The sequence below is a fragment of the Labrus mixtus genome, chromosome 8, assembly GCF_963584025.1.
Source record: "Labrus mixtus chromosome 8, fLabMix1.1, whole genome shotgun sequence".
Taxonomy (NCBI): domain Eukaryota; kingdom Metazoa; phylum Chordata; class Actinopteri; order Labriformes; family Labridae; genus Labrus; species Labrus mixtus.
The window spans coordinates 24,937,784-24,960,675 of record NC_083619.1 but is presented as its reverse complement, the minus strand read 5'-3'; the positions used below and the strand labels follow the sequence as shown (position 1 = coordinate 24,960,675).

At 42.9% G+C, this 22,892-nt stretch overlaps 2 protein-coding genes across 4 annotated transcripts in view; one reads left to right on the top strand and one right to left on the bottom strand.

Moving 5' to 3' along the window:
• Nucleotides 1–22,892, bottom strand: part of LOC132979516 (uncharacterized) — a 358,936-nt gene that overhangs the window by 127,685 nt on the left and 208,359 nt on the right. The window lies entirely within an intron of this gene.
• Nucleotides 1–22,892, top strand: part of cadm3 (cell adhesion molecule 3) — a 114,070-nt gene that overhangs the window by 25,971 nt on the left and 65,207 nt on the right. For all 3 annotated transcript variants that reach the window (XM_061045360.1, XM_061045361.1, XM_061045362.1), the window contains exon 3: nt 20,242–20,391. In XM_061045360.1, the coding sequence (XP_060901343.1) occupies nt 20,242–20,391 (150 nt within the window). The remainder of the gene's footprint in view (nt 1–20,241; nt 20,392–22,892) is intronic.

Here is a 22,892-nt window from a genome sequence, read left to right as displayed (position 1 = left end):
GATTCAGCAGCCAGTATGTCCTGCTTCTAAGTTTAGATTCTGGTCTGGTATGGTCTTTGTTTTGACCAGAAAAGTAGGCGGTGCCACGCTGCAGTTTTGGACGCCCCTCGGCAAACTGGTTCACATATAACTGATTTTTCTAACAAGCTCCTTGACCAGAAACGCGTTGAAACTTGGATTTATATTGGAGATGCTTTTTAAAAATGGAGAGACGTTAGAACCCAGAATGGTTTACAGACGGATGCAGAGCTGGCTAAACACTGAAGCTTCAGTGTCCACGACATGGCAACCTGCGTGAACATCAACTCTAGGGAGGAGGGGGCGGGGCGAGAACAGCTCTCTTTTTGAATTTGGACTGCAGTACCAATTTTAAACACTACGTGCCAGAGTTACATATTGCTCCTTTAATCAAATGTTTAAGTTTAATTTGTTGAGCTTCTTTTTAAAATATCAGTCTGTAAGATTGGGCCCTCAACTCACTACAATGGAGGTGGCTGTTATTTATCATGATGCATCCGTCTTTGAAAAATTTAATTGAAGTCTACCTTCGAGTTCTGTACCAATTTCTTTGGACAATCCCCACACCTCGCCGGGAACATTTTCCATGGAACTATTCGATTTCAACAAATCTATCATTGATTTTTGTAGCAGCACAAACAGAATTCCACTCCTTTTCTTTTAAACTGGGACAGCAGCAGAAAGCTCAGAGAAGGAAATCTGAAGTCTACACGAGTAGAACCCAAAACATTCAGCATGATTAGTTAACAGGAGGGCTTAGAGAGGAGATCACTTATGTTACATTGGTGTTATTTGTGAAGAGCTACATTTTTGCTTCCACTTTGATCGCCTGTGGATGTGTGTTTGCTCCTTTAGAAACTTTGACAAAATGGAAAGATGTCGTCGCAACTGCTCAAGGAAATAATCAAAGAGGGAAATTCAGGACAAATAAGCCCCATGCACGCAGTCGATTGTCGGTCTATTTACAAGATGGTGATGCTTGAAACACCAAAACGAGGGGTATATCTTTGAGAAGAACGGCGCTCAGAGACCGCAAGGAGAATTGAAGCCATTCTGAAGGTTATTCGAGAAGCAGGACTTTGAAAAGACAGTTTATGTTTTCTATTTATCAGATATCAATGGTTTGAAAGGATAACAACTGATTCTAAGGATCTCGTTGTTATTCTTTAAAAAAAAGTGGAACGCAGGAATCAGGCAGTTGGTGAGGGTTAGAAATGAAAAGAAAATGTGATTAATTTTTAACAAAACCCACAAGACTTACCTTTTTTTGGTGGTAGTTGTTAGGGACGAGGGTTGTTTTTCATAGTTCCTGACAGTGTTGGATTAGGTGACTTCTTTTAAATGACATTGATGGTACAATGCTCACACAGTCTGCACAGTCTGCTGTACATCCATCATGCATCTGTGCTTGCAAGAACAGAGATAAAGTGAAGGGTGTTTGGTGTTTACCCGGCATCTCAGCTCGAACATATACCTTTATGATTTCAATTTATGGCACACATTGCGGAGCTGATGATAAACCTGACTGGTATTTATACCACATATATGAGGTAATAATGTGGCTGACTAAATGATGGTTCATCTTTATCCACAGCTGCAGAAAAAAAAACCCAATGTGGTACTCCTGCAACCCAATTCTTAGTCTGGAACATTAATTCATTTTTTATTATACAACATCTAATGTGTCCCAGGCTTGGGCCAAGCATTGAAACAAAGTAATGTGTCGACTGATGTCAGAGATCGGCTCACAGTTTTATGGTCTGAAAGAGACTTTTAGTGTTCGTTTAGAGGCACTCGGTGACAAGAATGAAATGTGCTAAGAAAATACCGAGCTGTGCTGAATAAAGTTTGAATACAAGGTTTGAATAAATTACAGTAAGTAGTACCAAATGGATGTCAGTCACATAAGTCTGTAATGGAGCATTTGTCTGGAAGTACAATAGATGATATGTTACATAAGTGGTGCTTTGTCTTCTGATTGCCGCTGACCTAGAGTTCACTCTTTACCCACCTGTGTACTATTTGTTAGCTGCATGACTGTACTCTAACATTAATACCATGCATTATCTTCTTCAGCTTGATATGTATCTTTCAGTGAGTGTAGGTGTGTGTGTATTAGTGCTCGCGATTTGTAATTCATCCGGGGTCCAGAGGTCGTAGATGGAGCTTCCAGGAGATCTCCAGTGAAACAATAAATGGTTTTATTTCACTAAAATTCAATTCAGAAGAAATTAATTAACCAGAACCAAAACGGCTGGCAAGAATCTTCTTATTTCAGCCACTTGTACATCTGCAACCTAAGCGGGGTACACACTACAAAATAATTTAGACTTTTTTTACAGCACGGTTCCCCAATTCTGACAATTCTGAGCAACGTCCCAATCTTTTGATGGTTCTAGAGATTATCTTTGCCAGATTTACTTCCTGAGGTTTTCAATATGTTAAGAGGGATCCAATCTGCTTGGAAGAACGTCGGGGGCCACAATGACTTCAAATCCTAAATCTAAAACATGTTTAATGTGTATGATTCAATACCATATCGTGCGGGGGGGGGGGGGGGGGGGGGGGGGGGACGGAACCATTGAGGACAGCCAATTACGTACTCTGTGGATCGTCATGTGAATGAAACGTATGACAATTGGGAAGCTAGCTGACTGAAGAAGGAAGCACAACAACCTCTGCATGTCCATTTTTATTCACCTCCAGTTTGTGCTGTAACATGTTCAGACAATTATAACACTGTCGCTGTAACTTAAGCAGTAGGTTTTTTTACATTCTTTGTGAGTGATTTAGTTAAAAGTAGTCCCTCATGGGGCGCTAGTGGCCCAGTGGTTAGAGCGTACGCTCCATGTATGGAGGCTGTAGTCCTCCAAGCGGGTGGCCTGAGTTCAAATCAGACCTATGGCTCCTTTCCCGCATGTCATTCCCCACTCTCTTTCTCCATGTTTTCCGACTCTATCCACTGTCCTGTCTCTCTATTAAAGGCACAAAATGCCCAAAAATAAATCTTTAGAAAAAGTAGTCCCCTGCACCTCATTGGTTTACTCTCAAGTCGAGTTTGGCAGTCGGCAGAGATTCTACGAGATGGACAGACGGCGCTCTGGTTGTTTGTGAATGGAATCTGTTGGTGTGTTGTGCTGGTCATATCGTTGCTCTCCCCGCGCTACAGGAACGTAAAAATGTTAAAATCTCTCATTATTTGTTGCCATGTTTCGACGATTTTCTACATCTGTTAAGATTTTTGAAAATGTAGTAGTGTGGGTCAGGCTGTTTTTATGGTTCACCTCCAATGTCAAGTGGGTCACCAGATGGTCTCAGGGGCCGCGCCAATTCTGCGCCAAGGGTGGCAATGACGGTTAGAACACGTGGGGTGACCCTAATAAGTCAATTAGCCCACGAGGGGCGCCCTAACGAAGTCTGGAGCCGCCACGCCACTCAGCGTGCACAAACATTTTAAAAAAGGCCCACTGTCAAGACTCTATTGTTTCTCTGTCTGTGCCTGAGCTTCCATTGTTTGAAGCAGCTTACCCCCCCCACCCCCTCCCTCCAATCCCTCTTCTTCCTCGTCTTCTTCATCTCCCTTTCCCTCGCTTTGCTTCCTCATTGATCTCCCGCGTCCTGATTGGGAGTGACAAACCATGAGGGCCGTCTGAAAAGGTTGCGTTCGTTAGTGGGCGTTCGTCGTTACAAGACACACAAACATTCCTACAGACATGACGGGGGAGGAGGAGGGGGGAGGGGGGGGGCATGGGTCACTGGGGAATAGAGAAACGTCCGCATACAAGGAGGACAGCATTCCAGTACACTGCCAGACACACACACACACACACACACACACACACACACACACACACTGACTGTAAAAGGAGGGATGGATCCAACACACACTAACACACAGATGAGAACAAACACAACACACACACACACACACACACACACACACACACACACACACACAAAATGTCAGAGATACAGACTGTACTCCAACTTTGGTCAGTATAACATCTTTGTCTTTCTGTGCTATAGTTCCTGCGAGACACACAAGCACATACACACTTCTTTGCACTCTGTCTGCTGTCACACACACACACACGCGCACACACACACACACACACACACAGACTCCCAAAAAGCCTTTTTGTCCTTTCATGTCATGTTGCTGAGCAGTTAGAGACACAAAGATGAGAAGAAAGGAAGGAGGTCTGCCTGAAACTGAACAACAACAAAAAAACATCCAGCTCTGTGTAACGCGACAACAATTACACGATGAGAAGAGAGGACGGGTTTATTTGAAGCAGCCAGGCAGGAGAGTTGACATGATATGAAAGAGAACGACTTCAGCATCACCTGGAACTACCACAGTGTGCAGCACGACTACCGGGACGGGGTCTCTTATCATTTTCTAACTGTGCAGGGAAAGAAAAAGTATAAAGACTTTTAGAACGCTGCACGCTCCAATGATTTAAAAAAATAATAATTTTTTGATTGAAATCTGCGCTGACAGCAGTCTTGAGGAGGGGTGATGAAATTATGAGAGCTGTTAGGGTAAGCGGAGTTTATTCAAAGGCATCTTGGTTGAAACAAACTCATTCAAACGCTGTGCTGTGGGACCACAGATAGATAGAAGTGTTTACCCTTTTCTAAATAAGTTCACAACATCGTGTATGTATAGTCTTGGGGAGATGAATCATTCAAATCAGGAAAATAATGAAACTTTTATAAAGTCATGATGTTGCACACAGACTGTTTAAAGTGAGGAAAGCCAATTTAAGGTGTTACCGATTGCTTTGTTCACTTGGTTTTGAAGCACACGTTGAGGATTCTGGCTGCAAGTTTCTTTCTTTCTTTTCACCAGAAGTTGGACATGCATATGAGACCATAACTCACAAGGAAAATAATTACTGAAGTAACCAATCAATTGTCAATTAAGAACATTTTCTCATATTTGGCTTCTTTTTCCAACCAGTTGAGTCCCCCCCCCCTGCTGGCTATTGGAGAGAATGCAGGTTTAAGAGTCTGTGAATGTTCTCAGATTATGGTAATGACTGGATAGTGAGATCATCCCACATGAGTCTGACACTAAGAAAGAAGAGCCGACTCACATACTTCCATCTTAATACAAGTGGCAAACTCCTGTTTTGAATTATAAAGCCAATGCGAGCATGCAAAAAGACGTGCAGTTTCTTCAGGGTCCTCTTGAGGCTGGATGCAAACGCCCTGGAAGTCACATACGCACCCATCAAAAAAGCTAACTTTTTCATAAACAAAATGTTGTCTGAATAGCCCGTTTGTTGGACAGCACACACTGTGCGGGGAGCTGATTTTTTTTTTTTTAGAACTTGTCCGTTTTGATTTAATGAAGGCTAAGAGTTATTCCTAATAAGGAGTGTGGCTGGTCTGGCTGACTGGCAGCCGCGTTGTAGCTGTTTGTCAGGAGGAATAAGGCCTGCCTCAGCTCTGGCTCTTAGGTTGATGAAAGTTAGTTTGAGACAGCATTTCAAAATCTGGGACCAGCAATGATGGAGTTCAAAAGTCTGCCTCAGAAGCCAATGAGTGATGTCATTGAGACTACGTCCATGTTAATATGCAGTCTTTGGATTAATACCTATTAATTAATACCTAATAACTATTACTTCATTTTTATCCCATATGAAGAATCTTGAAACTACATGGTGTCAGAACCCTTGGCCTGTTGAATAGCCTCCTCTGGCCCGTGTACTTGAAGCACAAAACCTTTCAAAGGACAAAATCCAAAAGTCACTTGAACTTGTTTGAAGATTTTGAAGATGTTTCACCTCTCATCTGCATTTTCAAGGCTCTTCTGAATTTGCGTGCCAAGAAGCTGCATCTTTGAATAATCGAGGCAGTATGTGAACCCTGCTCTTTGGTCGAGGTCATAAAGACTATCATATCATGCAAAGACTGATAACTAGAATTAACAGTGGAGGAGTCTGACATTAAGTCAGATCTCAATGTGTTTAAAATAAAACAGAAGACGTGGCACAGCCAAAAAGAACATCTCGGCTTTTAAATTTCAGTGTAAACATCATCGAGCTTGAGTGGAAAGCTGGAACAAGCTGATGCAGAATCACAGTTTGTGATGCTGATACAGGATGCAGAAAGGAATTAGATGATTTGATCAAACCTAAGGTTCCTTAAGGGGAAACACACGCTCAAAAGTGGAGATGAATGGTAATATTGAGATTATATATTTTTTTATCAGGTTTTGATTTCCCTGTATCAGTAGGTCTGTTTGTTCTCTTCCTGGTAAAGATGACACATCTGTATTTCAGGGTAAAACATTCCTAATAGTCCTTTAAATGAGGATTGCGCAACCTTTCACTCCCTAAAAGAGAATCTGGGATCCATCCGTCAAAACAGTGTTTGTGTGCCGACAGTTGCTGCCAAACCCGCATTGAAAAAAAACAAAAAACCCCAGCTCTGTTTATTTATTCTACAAGCTCATCTTGGACGTCGGACAGTTTATGTGTTGTGCTTCACTCGCTGTTGACTTTGGCTAACGTCACCCATTAACTGCCTAACCTCACACCCTCACAGTTTTAAAACCCCCTCTTGATTGAGAGCCCCGTTTTCTGTTTGTGTCAGAGGATGACATTTAAGTTGTGTTCTGCATTTTCCTGAAGGAACCCGCTGTCTGCTTGGGTTTGTTAGACCGACCTTGAAAGCAATAGAGAGAGATCGGTGTAGAAGTGTGTGCCTGTGTGTGCATATCTGTGTGTGTGTGTGTGTGTGTGTGTGTGTGTGTGTGCATGCGCCGATGGACGACAAGGGCGACTCCATTTCTTAGGTCAAGCTTGGGGTCATCTCTGTTACCCCGGTAACCCTGTTCTGGCTGGGTTGCTTGGCAACAATCCTCTTTTGTTCCAAATGATTTAATTTGAAGCATATCTTCCCTCGTCACCCTTGGCTCACAGGCTCACCCTTTTCTCTCCCTCCCTCCCTCCCTCCCTCCCTCCCTCCCTCTCTCACTTCATCCTCCTCAACTTCTCTCGTTCTTGGAGCCGTCGGACTATTCCCCGTTTTTTTTCTAATCTCGGCCCTTCCCCGGGCATCGAGAGCACTATCCTTCCATCGCTAGGTGTAAAAGTCGCTGCTGTTATATGAAGGTTTTACGAGAGGATAGATAGTGTGTGAGTGTGTGTGTTTAGTGTGTGTCTGTGTGTGAGTGTTGTGTGTGTGTTTAGTGTGTGTGTGTGTGTTGAAGTGGGGACTTTGCTTGCGTCTGTGTCCATCGTGCAGAGAAAAAACATAGTTCCTGGAAGAAAATAGTATATTTATCACTTCCTGGACAAAAGTTTGTCGACACTCGACATGCAACCATGACTTCACATTATGTAATTGTTGGAAACCTAATTCCAAAACCATGAGCAATAATCTGCTGCCGTTACATCCTGTGGTCTTCTCGGAAAGCTCTCCGTAGGATTTCGTAACCTTGCCTCAGGGATTTGCTCCAATTCCTCCAGAAGAGCATTAGCGAAGGTCGAGCGGTGATATTAAACACAAAGTGAAGTCCAAGACCTTGACCTTGCTTTGTGCTCAACGGTTCAAATGGGTTCCAAAGGAAAAGCTCCACAAACTGTTGCGACATATTCTGATCTGCACTTTAATCTGACATGTCTCTGTGCACTGCATCGATATGAGAAAACATACTTCTTGTTGCATAGAGCATTTCTAACTAAAATTAACAGACTGTTCAACGAAAGATTTTGTTCGTTTTTAATCACAGTTTGTCCAGAATCATTGAAAGAATCTGGTGAAACATCCTTAAGATTTTATCCATTGAAAGATGTACAATGATATTACCTTATAATCCACTTAGTGCTTGTTGAAGTGAAGTGTATGAGTGTGCGTGTTTTTTACGATTGCAACCGCTCGTGTCCTTCCCAGAACCGAACAGAATGTTTCCCAGCCTTCTTGCTATTACTGTTTTTTTTTTTAAAAGATGAGTGTGTCTGCACAGATGGAAGGAGAGATCCTGTGAGCTGAAGGTAGAGTGAGAGTGCAGGTTCTGAAGTTCCCCATGGCGAGTCCAGTGATCTTAGTCTAAAGGGCAGACTTCTGGTAATTGACTACTCATTTCTTTAAGTGGCCTATTGGCAGGGCCAGTCAGTGCATTCGCCAGGACATTAAAGATTTCACTCTCTTTATCTTCCCCTGTACCCGTCCGTGTGTGTGTGTGTGTGTGTGTGTGTGTGTGTGTGTGTGTGTGTGTACAGATGGACGGATACAGCCTAGTTTTTCTTCACTAATGACGTTTTCTGGACGGTTCTTTGGAACCATTCTTGCAAACTGGTGCAATGTGGAGTACTTTTAAGATTATCTTTTGGGGCTTTTATCCTTTACTTAAGCAGGAGAGAGAATGTGTGAGAGAGAGAGAGAGAGAGAGAGTCGGGGATGACATGCACCAAACAGCGTCAGAGTTTGGGAGTCAGACGTGCGACCAGTGCGACGAGGACTGGAGTCTCTGTACATGGGGCGCCTCAGTCACTGAGCTCGACCAGCGCCCCATCGTAGGATACTTCATCTGGAAATGTCTGTCTGATGATTTAACTGTGTCCAATCAGTTTATTTAGAAAGAAGATTATAACATAATGAACAATTACCAAAGCAGTTAGAGTACAATACAATACATGGAAGGTATCAAAACACTTCAGAAAGATGATTACACAGCTAATTAAAATGTAACTGTGGCTGATTAATGTTAATATATAGATAAGAAACTAAATAAAGCTTATCTGACGACTATACTTTTGTCTTTTTCAAACACTTTACGTGTATGTTGAAAGATGTTTTTGGTCTCAGTGATCATATAAGCTGTAAAGCGTCACTAATATGACTTCACTATCGCATATGGGAGACCGAGTCCAGACCCTGTAGAGTTGGAAAATGCTTTTGAAAACCATTTCTAATCTAAAATGAAGTTCCAACAGTCTGGCTTAATCAAGCGGCTGCCTGTGTTGTGAAAGTTGAATATGAATGTTCATTTCAAGTATTTTGAGGCCTCACCATCAGGTGAGAATGCAGAACAAATCAAACCAATTCAATTAAAGCTCTCCTGAATTGTTTTTAGTCTGTTATGAAAGAGTTCGAGTTCATTTTGAAGCCTTTAAATGAGCTACTAAAGCAAGTCCATTAGTGATGATTTAGTTTTTTGCTATACCATGATAACTATTCTTAAATCGCTGCCACAGAAAGGTTATAGACAAACTCGTAAACATGCACACTGATGATGTAATTTCCATGGCAAATATTCTCCATTGATTGAGTGATGGAGTTAATCTTGACTGTTAAATAAAAGCTAAAGAGATTGGCTGTTAAAAGAAAGAAATAACACGTGTACAGGACAAGATCATCAAATAGATAATAGGTACCAAAATCAATACAAACCAAAGCTCCTCATAGGAGCTTTAAGACTATTGCTAAATACTCACTTTGTACCCTGTAGTCACTTGGTTCGTAAAGGTTAGAATTAGATTTTTGTACAGGCCACACCTGACTCCAGAGGCATAAATTACCCCTCACCACAAATACAGCATACGGCTGTGGCTCAGCGGTAAGAGGCGGAAGGTCAGGGGTTTGATCCCCAGCTCCTGCATCCACATGCCCGATGTGTCCTTGGGCAAGACACTCAACCCCAAGTTGCTCCTGCTGCTTTGTCGGCGGTGTATGAATGAGATTAGTTCCATCTGATGGCCACATTACCTGGCAGCCTCTGTCATCAGTGTGTGAATGTGTAGGTGTGACATGCCGTGTAAAAAACCGCTACACAACCTCAGGTCCATTTACCGTTCTTGCATCGTAAAATGTTGCTTGTCTGTGCAGAACATAACTTCATAAAACGATTGATTGAATATTGAAACTGAGAAAGTTGGGCAGAGTTACTGAAAAATGTAACTTGTTAGCTGTTAATCCAGTCACAAAGACGTTAACTAACTACAGCAGTAAATCAGTTAATCACATTCAAACACGAACTGAAGCTAAGGTTAACGTTAAACGGTGTTACGGTTTAAAGGGTGACAGTGTTAACTAATAACTTTCAGTCGAATGCGTCCTTGTTTGTCTTAGTTAAAGATATATATGATTTATATTTTTGACATGAGAATAAAAAAAACTAAACAAAGCGGTATTCGTGAGGAAACTTTCAACATCTGAAGCACTATGACCACAGATGCATTCATCAGTTAGCATGGACCCCGGTGGTCAAAGTCCCGTGCTGTTTGAGCCCACCATTGTCCCAGTTCGCTGTCTCTATTGGTCTGCCTCTCCGTACCCTGGACGGATGGGGCAGTTGCACTTCGGGTCTAATAATGCCCACAGCAAATCTCATAATGCGGAACCTAGAACACCGGCCTCCCTCTGCGACAGATAAGACCCTAAAATTGGGTTTCATACAAATTAGTGTGCATTACTCTTTCATTGGGATAACCATAAACAGTGAGTGAGAAAAGCCTGACATGCAACTACCGGGGAGTATTTCCTCTGCCGCAGATCAGCAAGGGAACATTTTTCCGAGGAAACACAAATGGGAAAAGTCTCTCAAGCGGAAGATACTTGATTTGACTAACTCAGACTGCTGAGGCATTATATTAACCAGCTGAACTTTAGAATACGAGCGGTAGATTTTGTCCTCCTGTCACTTGACGGAGGGGGTTCACCTTAGAAAGAGATCTCTTCAAACCTGTGAGGAGAGAACGCATGAATGATAACAGGGACGATAACTCTGCATGCTTTTTGTATTAAGATAGACTTGAAGAATGTGAACCATCCTTTAACTCTTATCAGCTCTCTCTCTCTCTCTCTCTCTCTCCCCTCATTCTGTCTCTTCCCATCCCTCTGTCTCCTCTTTGACTTTCTTTCTCTTTACTCTGCTCTACTTCCCTCCATCTCGCGCTCATTGTTTTTTTATGCACTTCCAGTCTTTTTTGCCCTCTTTCGAAGTCACCCTGTCATCTCTCCTCATTGGTCCCATCTATCTATATATGCTTATTTCTGCCTCGTCCTTCGCTCACCTCTCACTCTCCATCCCTCTTTCTTTCCGTCTCTGTTTTTCCCCCGTGTCTTTCCTCTTCCTCTCGCTTGTTCTCTCCCACTGCCCCCGACTCTCTCTGTCTTTCTCTTCCTGGCAAAATCATTATTCTTTTTCTTTTGTCAGCAGTGATGCTGCTGCCCTTTTCTGCAAGCCGAGCCCCCTCTCCCTCCCTCCCTCCCTCCCTCCCTTTCGCCCCCCCCCCTTTTTCTCTCTTAACCCTGCGCCGATCTCTTTTCTTTCTCTTGCAGCGCTCTTCCAGTGGCAGGGTGGGGCGGCCGGCTTGGCGCCTCACTGCTGCTGCAGACACACTGCTGGGATGTGATGGGAGTGGTGTTTGTGTGTGTGTGTTGGGGGGGACTAGCTGCTGGTGGATGAGGATGAAGAGGTGGGGGGGGGGGGGGGGGGGGATTGTCTGAGCTCTTAGATAACTATGTTTGACAGGCAGCAGAGGAAGGGTGGGGTGGCATGGCTGGTACTGCTGGAGGTAGTTGGAGGGGGTACTTCATCACAGGAGGGGGGGGGGGGGGGCTGCATTGGTCTCCCAGAATCCCCCTGCAAACCCTGAGCCCTGATAAAAAAAAAGGCGGGCTTGAGGACAAACTCAAGGCTAAGGAGTTTGTTTGTGCTAAGACAGCAGGCGGGGGGTGCTTAAATCCCGAAAACACAGCCCAATCCCACCCCCTCCTTTACTTCCCCTAACCACCCACACCCCTAACCACCCACACCCCTCAAAGATTAAAAGTAATTTGTTCAGCGCCCCCAGATGACAGCAACAGGACGACTGAATGAGAGTCCCGACAAACCGCTCCTCCATTAGGAGGCTGAGGAACCGCGAAAATCAGGCGGAAAACAAAGCATTTTGCAACACCCGCTTTGCTCGGCACTTCACAGGCCGGAGAAGTGTTTTTCTCCGAGTAAAAGGAGGCGGGAAGGGGGAGGGGCGGGGGGGGGGGGGGGGGGGGGTGAGGGTGCTACACTTGAAAGAAAAAAAAGGCAGACTTGTTTCACATTGCAGATGTTTTCATTCACTGGGCAGATTTCTCAAATATCTGGTTTGAATTAGCAGATTTTGTCTGAGGCAAACAAGGGGGGGGGGGGAGATTGAGGGAGGGATTAAAAAGGAGGAAGAGAGGGAGGTTATGGAGGTTGGAGGTGGACAGAAGGGCACACACACCTCCCCCCCCCCCCCCCCCACACACACACACACACACACACTGTATATACATAATGATACACACAAACACACAGGGGGATGGGCCGTTTTCGGGGACAGCTGGGCATAGATGGATGATGAGGGGGAGGTTGTTCTGCGTGTGTGTTTGGGTGTGTGTGTGTGTGATTCTACATGTGTGTGTTTGCATGTTTAGTTGTTCCCCACTGTATCTGATGTATTTTTAAGCACATCTTCAGTATTTATGTCTTCCTGAAAGCCGCTGTTTGTTCTTGACAAACGTGTATACCTTCCTTTCTGTGTGTTTTTACGAGTGTTGTTGTTGTGTGTGTGCTCTCGTGCACAATCCTAGGTGGGGGAGGAGGTGTGCCGGCATGCTTGCGCCGCGCCAGTGGATGCCTCTGTGTGTGTGTAATGGCCTGTATCATACCATGCCATATCAAAACCGCACACTGTTGGCTGTATTTCCCATCAAATGTGTACAGCATCAGCAGCAGCAAGACACACGACTCTGTCTGTCACACACCGCAGCACAGTATTCCCTCTGTGCAGCTGCAGTGGGAAAAAAACAGACGGACACACACACACACGTGCAAACACACACATGCACACACTGCCGCAACCACATGCAGATAAAAAACCATCTCATAAATCACAAAGATACTTCGTCCCACACACTTGTGCACAAACAGAAGAAAAAAAAAACTCCTCCCTGCAAAAAGCAAACACAACTGCACTCCGAGCTCAAACACACACACTTGCGTGCAAACAGAGCCACACAAATATAGATAATAAGCTTCCTGAGGCGAACGCTCGCACACACATGAAGACACATGCACATGCTGATCACAGACAGATCAGTCCCTCCTTGCAAAGCAACAGGACATGCAAACACACACACACACCTTACACACAACACATTGTGCACATGTGGATAATAACCTCATCATGCAAACACACACACACACGTACTCAGCCCAGATGTGCATGCTGAGGGAACGCACACACACACTCTTATGTATTACGGTAAATAAAGTTCATTAACCCGCGCTAATTAGCAGCAACACTGTAAAGCCTCCCTGGGAGAACAAAAAAAAAAGAAGGAGGAGGGAAAGAAGGAATTAAGGATTTCAAGAAGCAAACAAGTTGATCGGGAATGGTGGGGAGGAGGAGGAGAGGGGGGGGCTCCTCGACAGAAGGGTGAAGAGGTGAGGGAGGACGAGAGGAAACCGGGGAGGACATCGGGGCAGATGGAGAGGAGGAGGAGGGGGAAAAAGATGGAGGGAGGACAGATGGAGGAGGAAGGAAGACAGGGGGTGAGCCTGGAGGAAGCTGTTTTAATTAAAGGAATAGTTCAATATTTTTTTTTTTTTTAAGGAAATAAGCTTATTTGCTTTATTCCTGAGAGCGAGATAAGACATAAACCTCTTGTCTGTAAGTTTAGATTCAAGCTGGCATTAGGACTTAGCGTAGCTTAGCTTTAGAATTGGAGGCTGTTAAAGAACATACTCATCAACACCTTGAGCTGACACATGAACAGAAAGGTAAAAAAATGGTATTATTCGCCTTGAGGGGGGAATGTATTTCTCCACCTAGTACATCTCGACTGCTGCTCTGTATACTGATAGCAGATACGGTCAGTGAGCCTCGGATTTTTGCCTCTCTGCCAAACTTGGCAACCTCACTGGAATGACAAGACTTTGGGTTTGTTCTATGGGGGTAAATAGGGAGCTGGATGAAGCAATGCAGTTCAGCTGCAGCTGCCAGTTTGCCCAGTTGGGAAAAACCGGTACACTGCAACAAGAGAAAACTATAATCCTGCTTTAATGACTGGGATCGTAGCAGCATATTTAACATACATGGACGACCAAATGTCTCTCACCTTGGATCAACTGTGTAGAGACAACCGCTATTGCAACAAGTGGGTTTTTATCTTCTCAAAACAAAATATGATATGTTCGTTATACCATCTGGAGGGGGGAAATGACTGTTATTATCTAAGGAGAGTTAATTTGCATACTTTGTAAAGTGAAATAAGTTAATGGAAATCCTTGTCTGAGTCATCTGTCTTAGTGACTCAGTCCTTGAAAATGAATGGCAGAGTCCTTCTGTTGTGAAATACATAAATAGGATCCGTAAATAGGATCCGTAGCAAACCTGAAATCAACTCTGTGTTATCCATCAATAAGCAGGCATTTTTGGTATCCAAACTTTGATATCATTTTTTCATATTTACCACTTCATTCTTTGCAAGAAGCTCAGAAGGACTATTTTTAGTTGCATGACTTCACTCCAGGGTAAAGTCCTTGTGCCAAGCAGAAGGGAGAGAAAATCACTGATTTGTAAGCAAACCAGTTTCGCAGAGAAGCAACAAATAACTGTTTTGTATTAAGATTAATCAGCTGTTGTCTCTTGAATTAATGGGTTGCTGAAAAAAAACTCAAGAAAATTGTGAAATGAAATCCCAATTCAATATCTAAATACCTAGAAAAGCAACAAAGTCCCACACTAGGTGACACATTTTTGGGCTATTTTTTTTGACTTATTCTTCTGTCAATTTTCTTCTGCTTATCCAAGGTCAGGTGTGAAGGTGGCAGCAAGTCAACACAGACTTCCCTCTGCAGCAACCTTTTTCTAGCTCCTCCTGGGTGATTCAGATGACTTAAAATTAATCAATCTTTCACAATATTTCTCATAAATGTTCTTATGATTGTATAAATAACCAATCATGCAACATGGGTTGTTTGCTGCGCTGCAACTGGATGCCCAAACTTTACTCGTGGTCCCAAACACAGGGTGGAAAACACCAAACCACAACACAGCAGAACACTAATTCATTCATTTTCAATGTGATTTAAAAGGCTCAAACTGAAGAATAGAATGAGATATCTTAGTATGGGTGACTCAAAAAAAAAAAAAAGCAAATAAGTTGAGTTTGAAAAGAATATTCTTTCATGTGTTTCCCTCCCTGTTTTTTTTTTCTTTCTCAGTACTGGAGTGCAATCAAGCTCCGCACACTTCCTCTGTCTCACTTGCTTCTCCTTCTCACATTTCTTTCTCACACACACACACACACACACACGCACACCCTCGCCTCGTTTTATCACCCTTCCTCCTCTACATACCCTTATCCATCCATCTCTTCCTCTCCCCCCTCTGACTTGATATCAGCCTTCTTCCCCTAAATTCTCTCACCTTGTTTTCCGGCCAGGGAAAGTGTAAATTGTGTTGCTTTAAATACCCGTGTCTTCCTCGGGCTTACAGCTCGGAGGAAAGAGAGGGAGGGGGGGCGAGAGCGTTAAAGAGTGGAGGAATGGATGTAGAGGAGAGAAGAAAGAAGAAGAGTAAAGCCACAGTGTTTAACTTAACGTCTGCTAAGGATAGATAGGTCTCTCCTTTCATTTTTTTTCCACAGCTCGGGTGTTGTTGCTTGACTTAACTGTTTAAACTCTTGCTGAACTTAATTTCCCCTCTTTAACTTCGCTCTTAAGTAGCTTCAGAAGGTAAATGGGGAACAGCTGGATCTGGATCTGAGGCTTATATGAGGTTGTATTCTACTGGTGAGCTCTGTAGTGAGTACGGTGTGGACGGGCGCAGGAGTTTGGATGTGTCCGTCGTGAAGCCTGATGCAGCTAAACCCTGATGCAGCTATCCCCATCAATCTCAAATCTGCACAAATCAATTTGACACACTCGTAGAGGATAATACACAACGCTGCTACTGAACTTTACTGAAGTCATCTGTGATTAATATTTGACTGGCGGGGCCTTCTGCCTCTTTAATACACTTCACAACATCAAGTGATTTGTATTCATACGTGGAGCTTTTTGGTGTTTACTGCACAATGTGGTTTTTCAGTCAAATATTCAGGGCCGTATGTCCAATGAGAGTGGGAATAAGATGTGTCTATAAGCATCATGGATTAGTGTCAGAACTTTTGGTATCCTATACTTTGAATTCACGGCCAATATTTGTCAATATTTTTGTGTGATAATTTTGGCTTTCAACTTAAACGCAACAAGTTTCATGTTTTTAAAGCAATGCATTCATTATTTGTCGTTGCATGAATCACCTGCTATTTTGTCCCTTTCGCTGTACCGTAGTTAAACCACTGCAGAATCTTCCTGCAGCCCGGGGCTGGAAAATAACAACTAGCTGCACCTTTCAATGGCTCCTTTTACACACAAAAAAATCAACAAACTCGCAGACAGCTCCGTTGACGCGTCAAAAGTAACAGCTAAAGGGAACAGTTTAAAAAGCTAAATGTTTGATGTCATGAAGTGGATATTAAACTGTTCCCTTTAGCTGTTTAACGTCCTAATCCATCGAGATTTTCTTGTTCCATGGTTAAGTAAATGTGTTAACATGAAATCTACCGCACATTATTTATTTTTATTCAAAATAAAAGCATTTTTTTTTTTTTAAGCAGGAAGTAAAAGCACCCAGGCTAAAGACAATACAAACTTACAAAATAAAAGCATGGCTGAAACCGTTTTGAAATGGTGATTAATGGAATTTCAAACATGCAATTAAAAATGTGATTCTATTGAAATTCATTGATTCATCTGGATTTAAAATATAATTGTTTGACACCCCTAGAAATAATAATTTTGCATTGCTATTAGCCTCTATTATTATCATAGTTTTGAATACTGTTGTTTTTGGTACTGTCTGCACGCCTCCCCCTATGTGTGTGTGTGTGTGTGTGTGTGTGTGGGGGGGGGGGGGGGGGGGGGGGGTCTGTTTGGTACCCCTCTCTTTCTCTCTCTCTCTTCTCTCTCTCTTTTCTGGTTTAGCCAGATATGCAGATGGCTGTCAGCCAATGAGCCGGTTCTGCTCAAGCTCTCTGCCTTAAAATAAGTCGCTCCTTACCTGTTGCAAAGTGTTTTCTCATTGGTCAATGAATGTAAGTCTTTAAAACAGATATGACTGATATAAAACAGAGTCTGGTCTAGACTACGTCTTTGTGGAAAGTTTTCTGATTTGGAGTTCTCCAATTGATTGCTTAAATTGGTTGTCTATATTGTGAGAGATTTGATACATGATGCTGATGTTTGCTTCTACCCACACACTAATAGTGGAACTGAACTCAACATATCTGTGATTAATATTTGACTGGTAGGTCTTAAAGGCTCGCTGCCTCTCTCATACACTTCACAACATCAAGTGATTTGTATTCCTAAGTCGAGTTTTAGATATTAGATGCAGAAAGTGTTTAATAACCATTAAAATGCCAGATGCTTAATGAGAGTGGGATGAAGTTATATTCATTAGCTTGCATTCATCAATGTAGAAACTTTTGGAACTTAAATATTCTCTATTATATCTGTCTGTTTGTTTCTCAGTCCGTCTCTCTTTCTCTGAGTCTGTCCTCTCTGTCCGATGTTCGGTTCTGCTTAAGGTTTCTGCCTCTGAGTGTATTTCTTCCCGCCTCTTTCTAAGCGCTTGATCGCGGTGGATTAAGCTGATTTCTTGTAAATAACTCCACAGAGAGTACGGCCTCGACCTGTGTCATTAGATAACTATTGCTGTAATTTAAAATTCTATAGGAGCAAATACTCATTGATTAGTTTTATTGACTGCATGCACCTGAACTAATAAAGAACGCGCCACAGGTGCGTGCTTTTTTACTTACAGATATACTCTGCAGGTTCATGGATCGAGCTTGTCATCTTCCAGGTGCCTTCTCACTTATCTTACTTTGAGGCCACCGGGCTCCCGATCAATAACGTGAAATGAAAATAAACGACTCTGAAATGACCAGATAATAGAAAAGAGACAGAAATATGTAGAAATCGCGCACACACGTTCCCACTAAATACACAGAATTGATCCTTTTCTCGGCACTATGTGGTGTGGAATGAAAGCTTTGCCAAAGCATCAAAGGATTTAAAAAAAGGAACATGTAAAGCATTTTTTTTTTTAAATAAGCTATCCTATGACACTTCTTTTTAATTATCTCCTTACAAAAAAGAGAAGAAATAGCTTCATATTTTGTCCCTTAAAATCACTTAATACCACTTTAACCTCAAACACAGGTTGTTTTCTGGCTCATGCATGCCATCACTCTGCAGCAGCCAAACATTAAACACAAGTTTGGGGCCAACTTGCCGGAGCTCATTGCGGTTGGCTTGATGAGTGATACACTGGGAAAGCCAATTCAGCCAAAGTGTTCATGCCAAGTAGAGGAGCTCTTACGATCAGCCCGCAAGAATTAGCCCAAGATGCTATTAAAGGAGACACTAATCCGAGGTGCACTTGACCACACAGTCAGCCCTCAGCCATCATGGTGCTTAGATAAACTAACCACAAGGTCAGAGCTGCAGTAAAACACGACGAGCGAGCGAGCGAGGGGGAGAGAGAGACTTACTCTGACACGAGGAACTCTGGAAGCCTCCGAGTGCAGAGCTGCAGCCTTAAAGACCTGTTATAGCTCTGAATCCTCTCAGCTCAGAGGCAAACCCAGGGCTTCGTTTTCCTCTCTAATATCTTGTGTTTTCTCAGAAGCTCTACTGACTGTCCAGCTTTTCTTTTCTTTTCTTTTTTTTCTCTACTACTAACCCATAGCTACTTCCAGCTCATTTACTGCAAACGTGTGATTCTGGTGCTACACGCAGTTTTAGTCTGCTCGCCTCCTCTTCTGCATCCTCTCTGAGCGTGTTTCCCCCCTCTTTCTTTCATGCCTTGATGGGAGTTCCGCCGTGGCGCACTTAAGCAGATGTTCTTCCTGCAGAAAAAATAAAAAATAAAAAATCAATTCCACCGCCGGTGCAAGGATGCGATAACGCTCCACGCCGAATATAAACCTGTCTCCCGCTTGACAATTTGGTTCCAATTAAACTATTTATACACGCCATGTCTTCAGGGGTGAGGAGACCGCTTTGAGGCACATCTTCTTGCGAGATGTTCCCGCGGTTGGCTTGGTCTTGTTGTCAATTATGCCACATTTTTTCTTTTGTTTAGCCTGAGATTAGGTTGAGCGGCGCGCCGGCACGTGTTTCTGAAGCGAGCACGGCTGGTTGCGCTCAAAGCTGCGGAGAAGTGACCATGTCCGCTATTAGTCTCCGGAACAAGCAGCTGCATTTCTTTCTTTCTTTTTTTTTTTTTTTTAAAGTATACGTCTTTTATTCTGATCCATGTAATCCTCTGCAGCGCCGACTGAATGCAAAACGCAGAATTAGCCTGCACCATCACCCGTTATCAAGGGAGAACCGTTAAATACCATAATTTGAGCCGATTTGAATACTGCTGCACACCCAGGCGGTTCACTGTTCACCGTTTTTTTTATTTTTTATAATGTGGTGTTCCAGCTCCAGCCTTTAGAATCCCTTCATTATACCGGGTCATTTGTATTCTCTTTCCCATTCCCTCTGACCTGCTCGTTTGCATAATGCCTGTCCCGTTTGAGCTTGTTCTGCACCAGCCGATACATATGCATGCACGGCGTTAAAACAGTGACACGGGTATTGACAAAAGAGGGTTATGGAGCCATTAGAGGGACCAGACAGTGCTCTTGTTGTTGCTTTGACCTGCAGAGAACCAGGGCCTGCCACCGCCTCTTCATCTCTGCTGCTCCCTCAGGTCGCGCCGTCTCTGGATGCGAGGCCCAGCTACTGACTCATCGCTCTTACATTGGCCTCGCAGACATACAAGCAGATAGCCATTTGTCTGCTTTTTTTTTCGGTCCCTCTGACAGCATGTCCGTGTGTGTGCGTGCATTGTGTCTCTGCTTTCAGAAAGACAGATAGAGATATATAGATAAGCTGACAAGCAGAGAAAGAGAGGGGCGGGGGAGGGGGGGTAGAGAGAAAGAGAGAGAGAGCAAGGCGAGTAATGCATTTTGTGGGTTTATCTGATTTGTGTGTTGGTGTGTACTACTGTTTGGTTTTTTTTTTTGCTTGTTTTTTTCATATAAGCACAGCATCTTTGTTTCTGTTGCCTCTCCATCGCTCTGTCTCATGATTTGTTTTCTCTCTCTCTCTCTCTCTCTCCTGTTACCTAGAAGAGGACCCTTTGCAGCCAGTGACCTCAGATGAAACGGTGTCTGTGGGGGGCACGGTGACACTGACCTGCCACGTGCCTGAGAGCGACAACTCCTCGCTGCAGTGGTCCAACACTGCGCAACAGACCCTGTACTTTGGAGAGAAGAGAGGTAAGAGCGGGGATGGATGTAGAGAAACATCAGGGACAAGATGAACCATAAAAGAGTCAATGAGGAACAACACTCTCTCCCACAGGATACCTTTAAAAAATGATAGTCAAATCTGTGTTATGGGGGAACATAAACGCTGTCAAGATTTTATTCCATGGATGTCTTCTTAAAATAATGGAGCTTAATTCATAACAATACGAGTTGCTTCTCTGGCACATAAACCACAAAACGTTTCTACACTTCGGGCTTCACTATCCACTGAATTACACTGTAGTGTTTCTCACACTGGCCTGGTCATGGGTGTCGACTTTAAAGGAACATTGTGTCACTTTTCAACCTTCAAAGTCAATCCAGTAGTACAATAACTTCCACGAGGGAGAACTGTGTTTCTCCCATTTCAACAGAGCGCCTCGCTTGTCTGCTTGAAGCACTATGTAACTTTGGCAGCGGGCCACGGTTCTCTATTGGAGAAGTGCTTACAGCTTTAAGGGAATAGATGTTCCACACACACCTGATGTCAGCAATAGAGGAGCCAGTTAGCCTGAGTCTGTACTCTTTGATACAATCGCAGGGGCTAAAAAATGAAGAGGATGATGACGGATGAAGCTAAAGAATGAATGAATGAATGAATGAAACTTTTATTTCCCCTTCAGGAGATTTATCTTGAACCAAGAGCTTGGTAGTAAACAAGAGACAAAATACATCAACAACCTTACTGGACAGCACATCATAACATGAACAAATATCACTAAAATTCATAATTAAAGCATTGCATGATTACAAGAGAGAAAGAAAAAGAGAGAAAGACAGAGTAAGAGTCCAGAGGAAATATTGGACCTTGTCCTCGTCGACGTGGTTCTTTGGCTTCTTAAACGTCTTTTCCGGTTCTGTCGAGATACTTCCATGGTGCAAAGATAGCAGAGTCTGTCCATATAGACGATTAAATAATAATACCCAGAACTGAATCACTTCAGAACACCACTGCTTGCTGCATTTGCACCGTGAGGATACTCTATAAAAATACCTTTATTTACAGTTTTTGAGGGAAGCATTTCTCGTTTGACAAAAAGCCCATCAAAGATATTTAAATCAATTTTCTGCGCTTTTAGAAAGTTTAACAAAACCTCTATGAATCTAATGTAACAGATAAAGATGTCTGCTATGTAATGATGGCCTTTGGAAAAATGCTTTTTTTTGGTCACAGGGGAATCTTCTGCCGCAATACTACGATTGACCACTGGGAGAAATATACACGTAACTGGGTTTACAAATCTTAACCAACAGCAAAAAAAAAAAAAGAATTCCAGTCTAAATATTGACATTCCTATGCAACAGAGATGATGAAGGGTTTGTTAGCTGGGTGTATTTAGGACATGTCTTTGAAAATACAGATGTTTGTCAATGCTTTAAAAACAGCCGGTTAGAGCTAAAGCAGCAGCTAAAAATACTTAGTTCAAATATTTAGAAAGTCAAAGCTACACTTCGACTTTTTCAATAGTTTTTCAACCTTTCCCCAACTTCAACATAGAGCTTTGAGAGTTCATTAAACCTGTGAAACCTTTTAGTTTCCAGGAATGATAGCATGCACATTAAGTTAAAATAAACAATTTTCATTTGCACATCCTTAGATTATACATTCATCATGACTAATTTGTCATTCTAATTCTCAAGAATCTCTCAAGAAATCTAGATACAATGTCATGCATAAAGTAAGCCACATGTAGACATCTACATTTGGACAGATCACTCATGTGAAAGGCGTTATGAGCTTCCCTGAGTGCAGTGATATGCGAGTTGACGCGGGCCGTCTTCAAATCCAAAAGTGTTGGTTCAGTATGAAGACGGGCGTCTGCTCTGTAGAGATAATGTTCAGCAAATAACAGTGAGCAAAAAAAACGAGTGGCTGCTAACAACTACGTGTAACAGAAATGTCTTATGGACTACAAAAGAGACCAAAACTTTTATATTCATCACAGGCAGTTATCCCCCATTCACACAGATCATTAAGTGGTTGAAGAAATCAAGAATCAGAATTTGTGTGCTTCAAAAGCTCTTTCTGTATCGCTGCATGGGTTGAAAGTGCTGGAGATGCTTTTTCTTCAGCGTCTGATACGCCTGCTTATTTCAGTGTAATTTCGGTGTCACCGCTGCTATCACAGGCGGTAGACCATGCAGAGGGTACTTCCACGGGATGCTTACTGATGCAGTCACTCTTGGGAGGAGTAAAGATTATATATGCGTCATGGCGAGATGGATGCATTTACACCTTTTTTCAATATCTGGTTAGAATGCATCTCGACGAATGGCATTTCAGTCTGTTCGTTCTTGAGAGCTTCTCGAATGCATTTACACTTCTGAGATCAGATATCAGACAGTGCATATGAACTAACAAGATGTAAATGGAGTGAACAAAATCAGAGTGGCATTACATTTTTCGACTAAACATATTTGCTAATGCGTATTAGTTACAGAGTAATGTTGTTAAGAGACGGAAGGGTGTG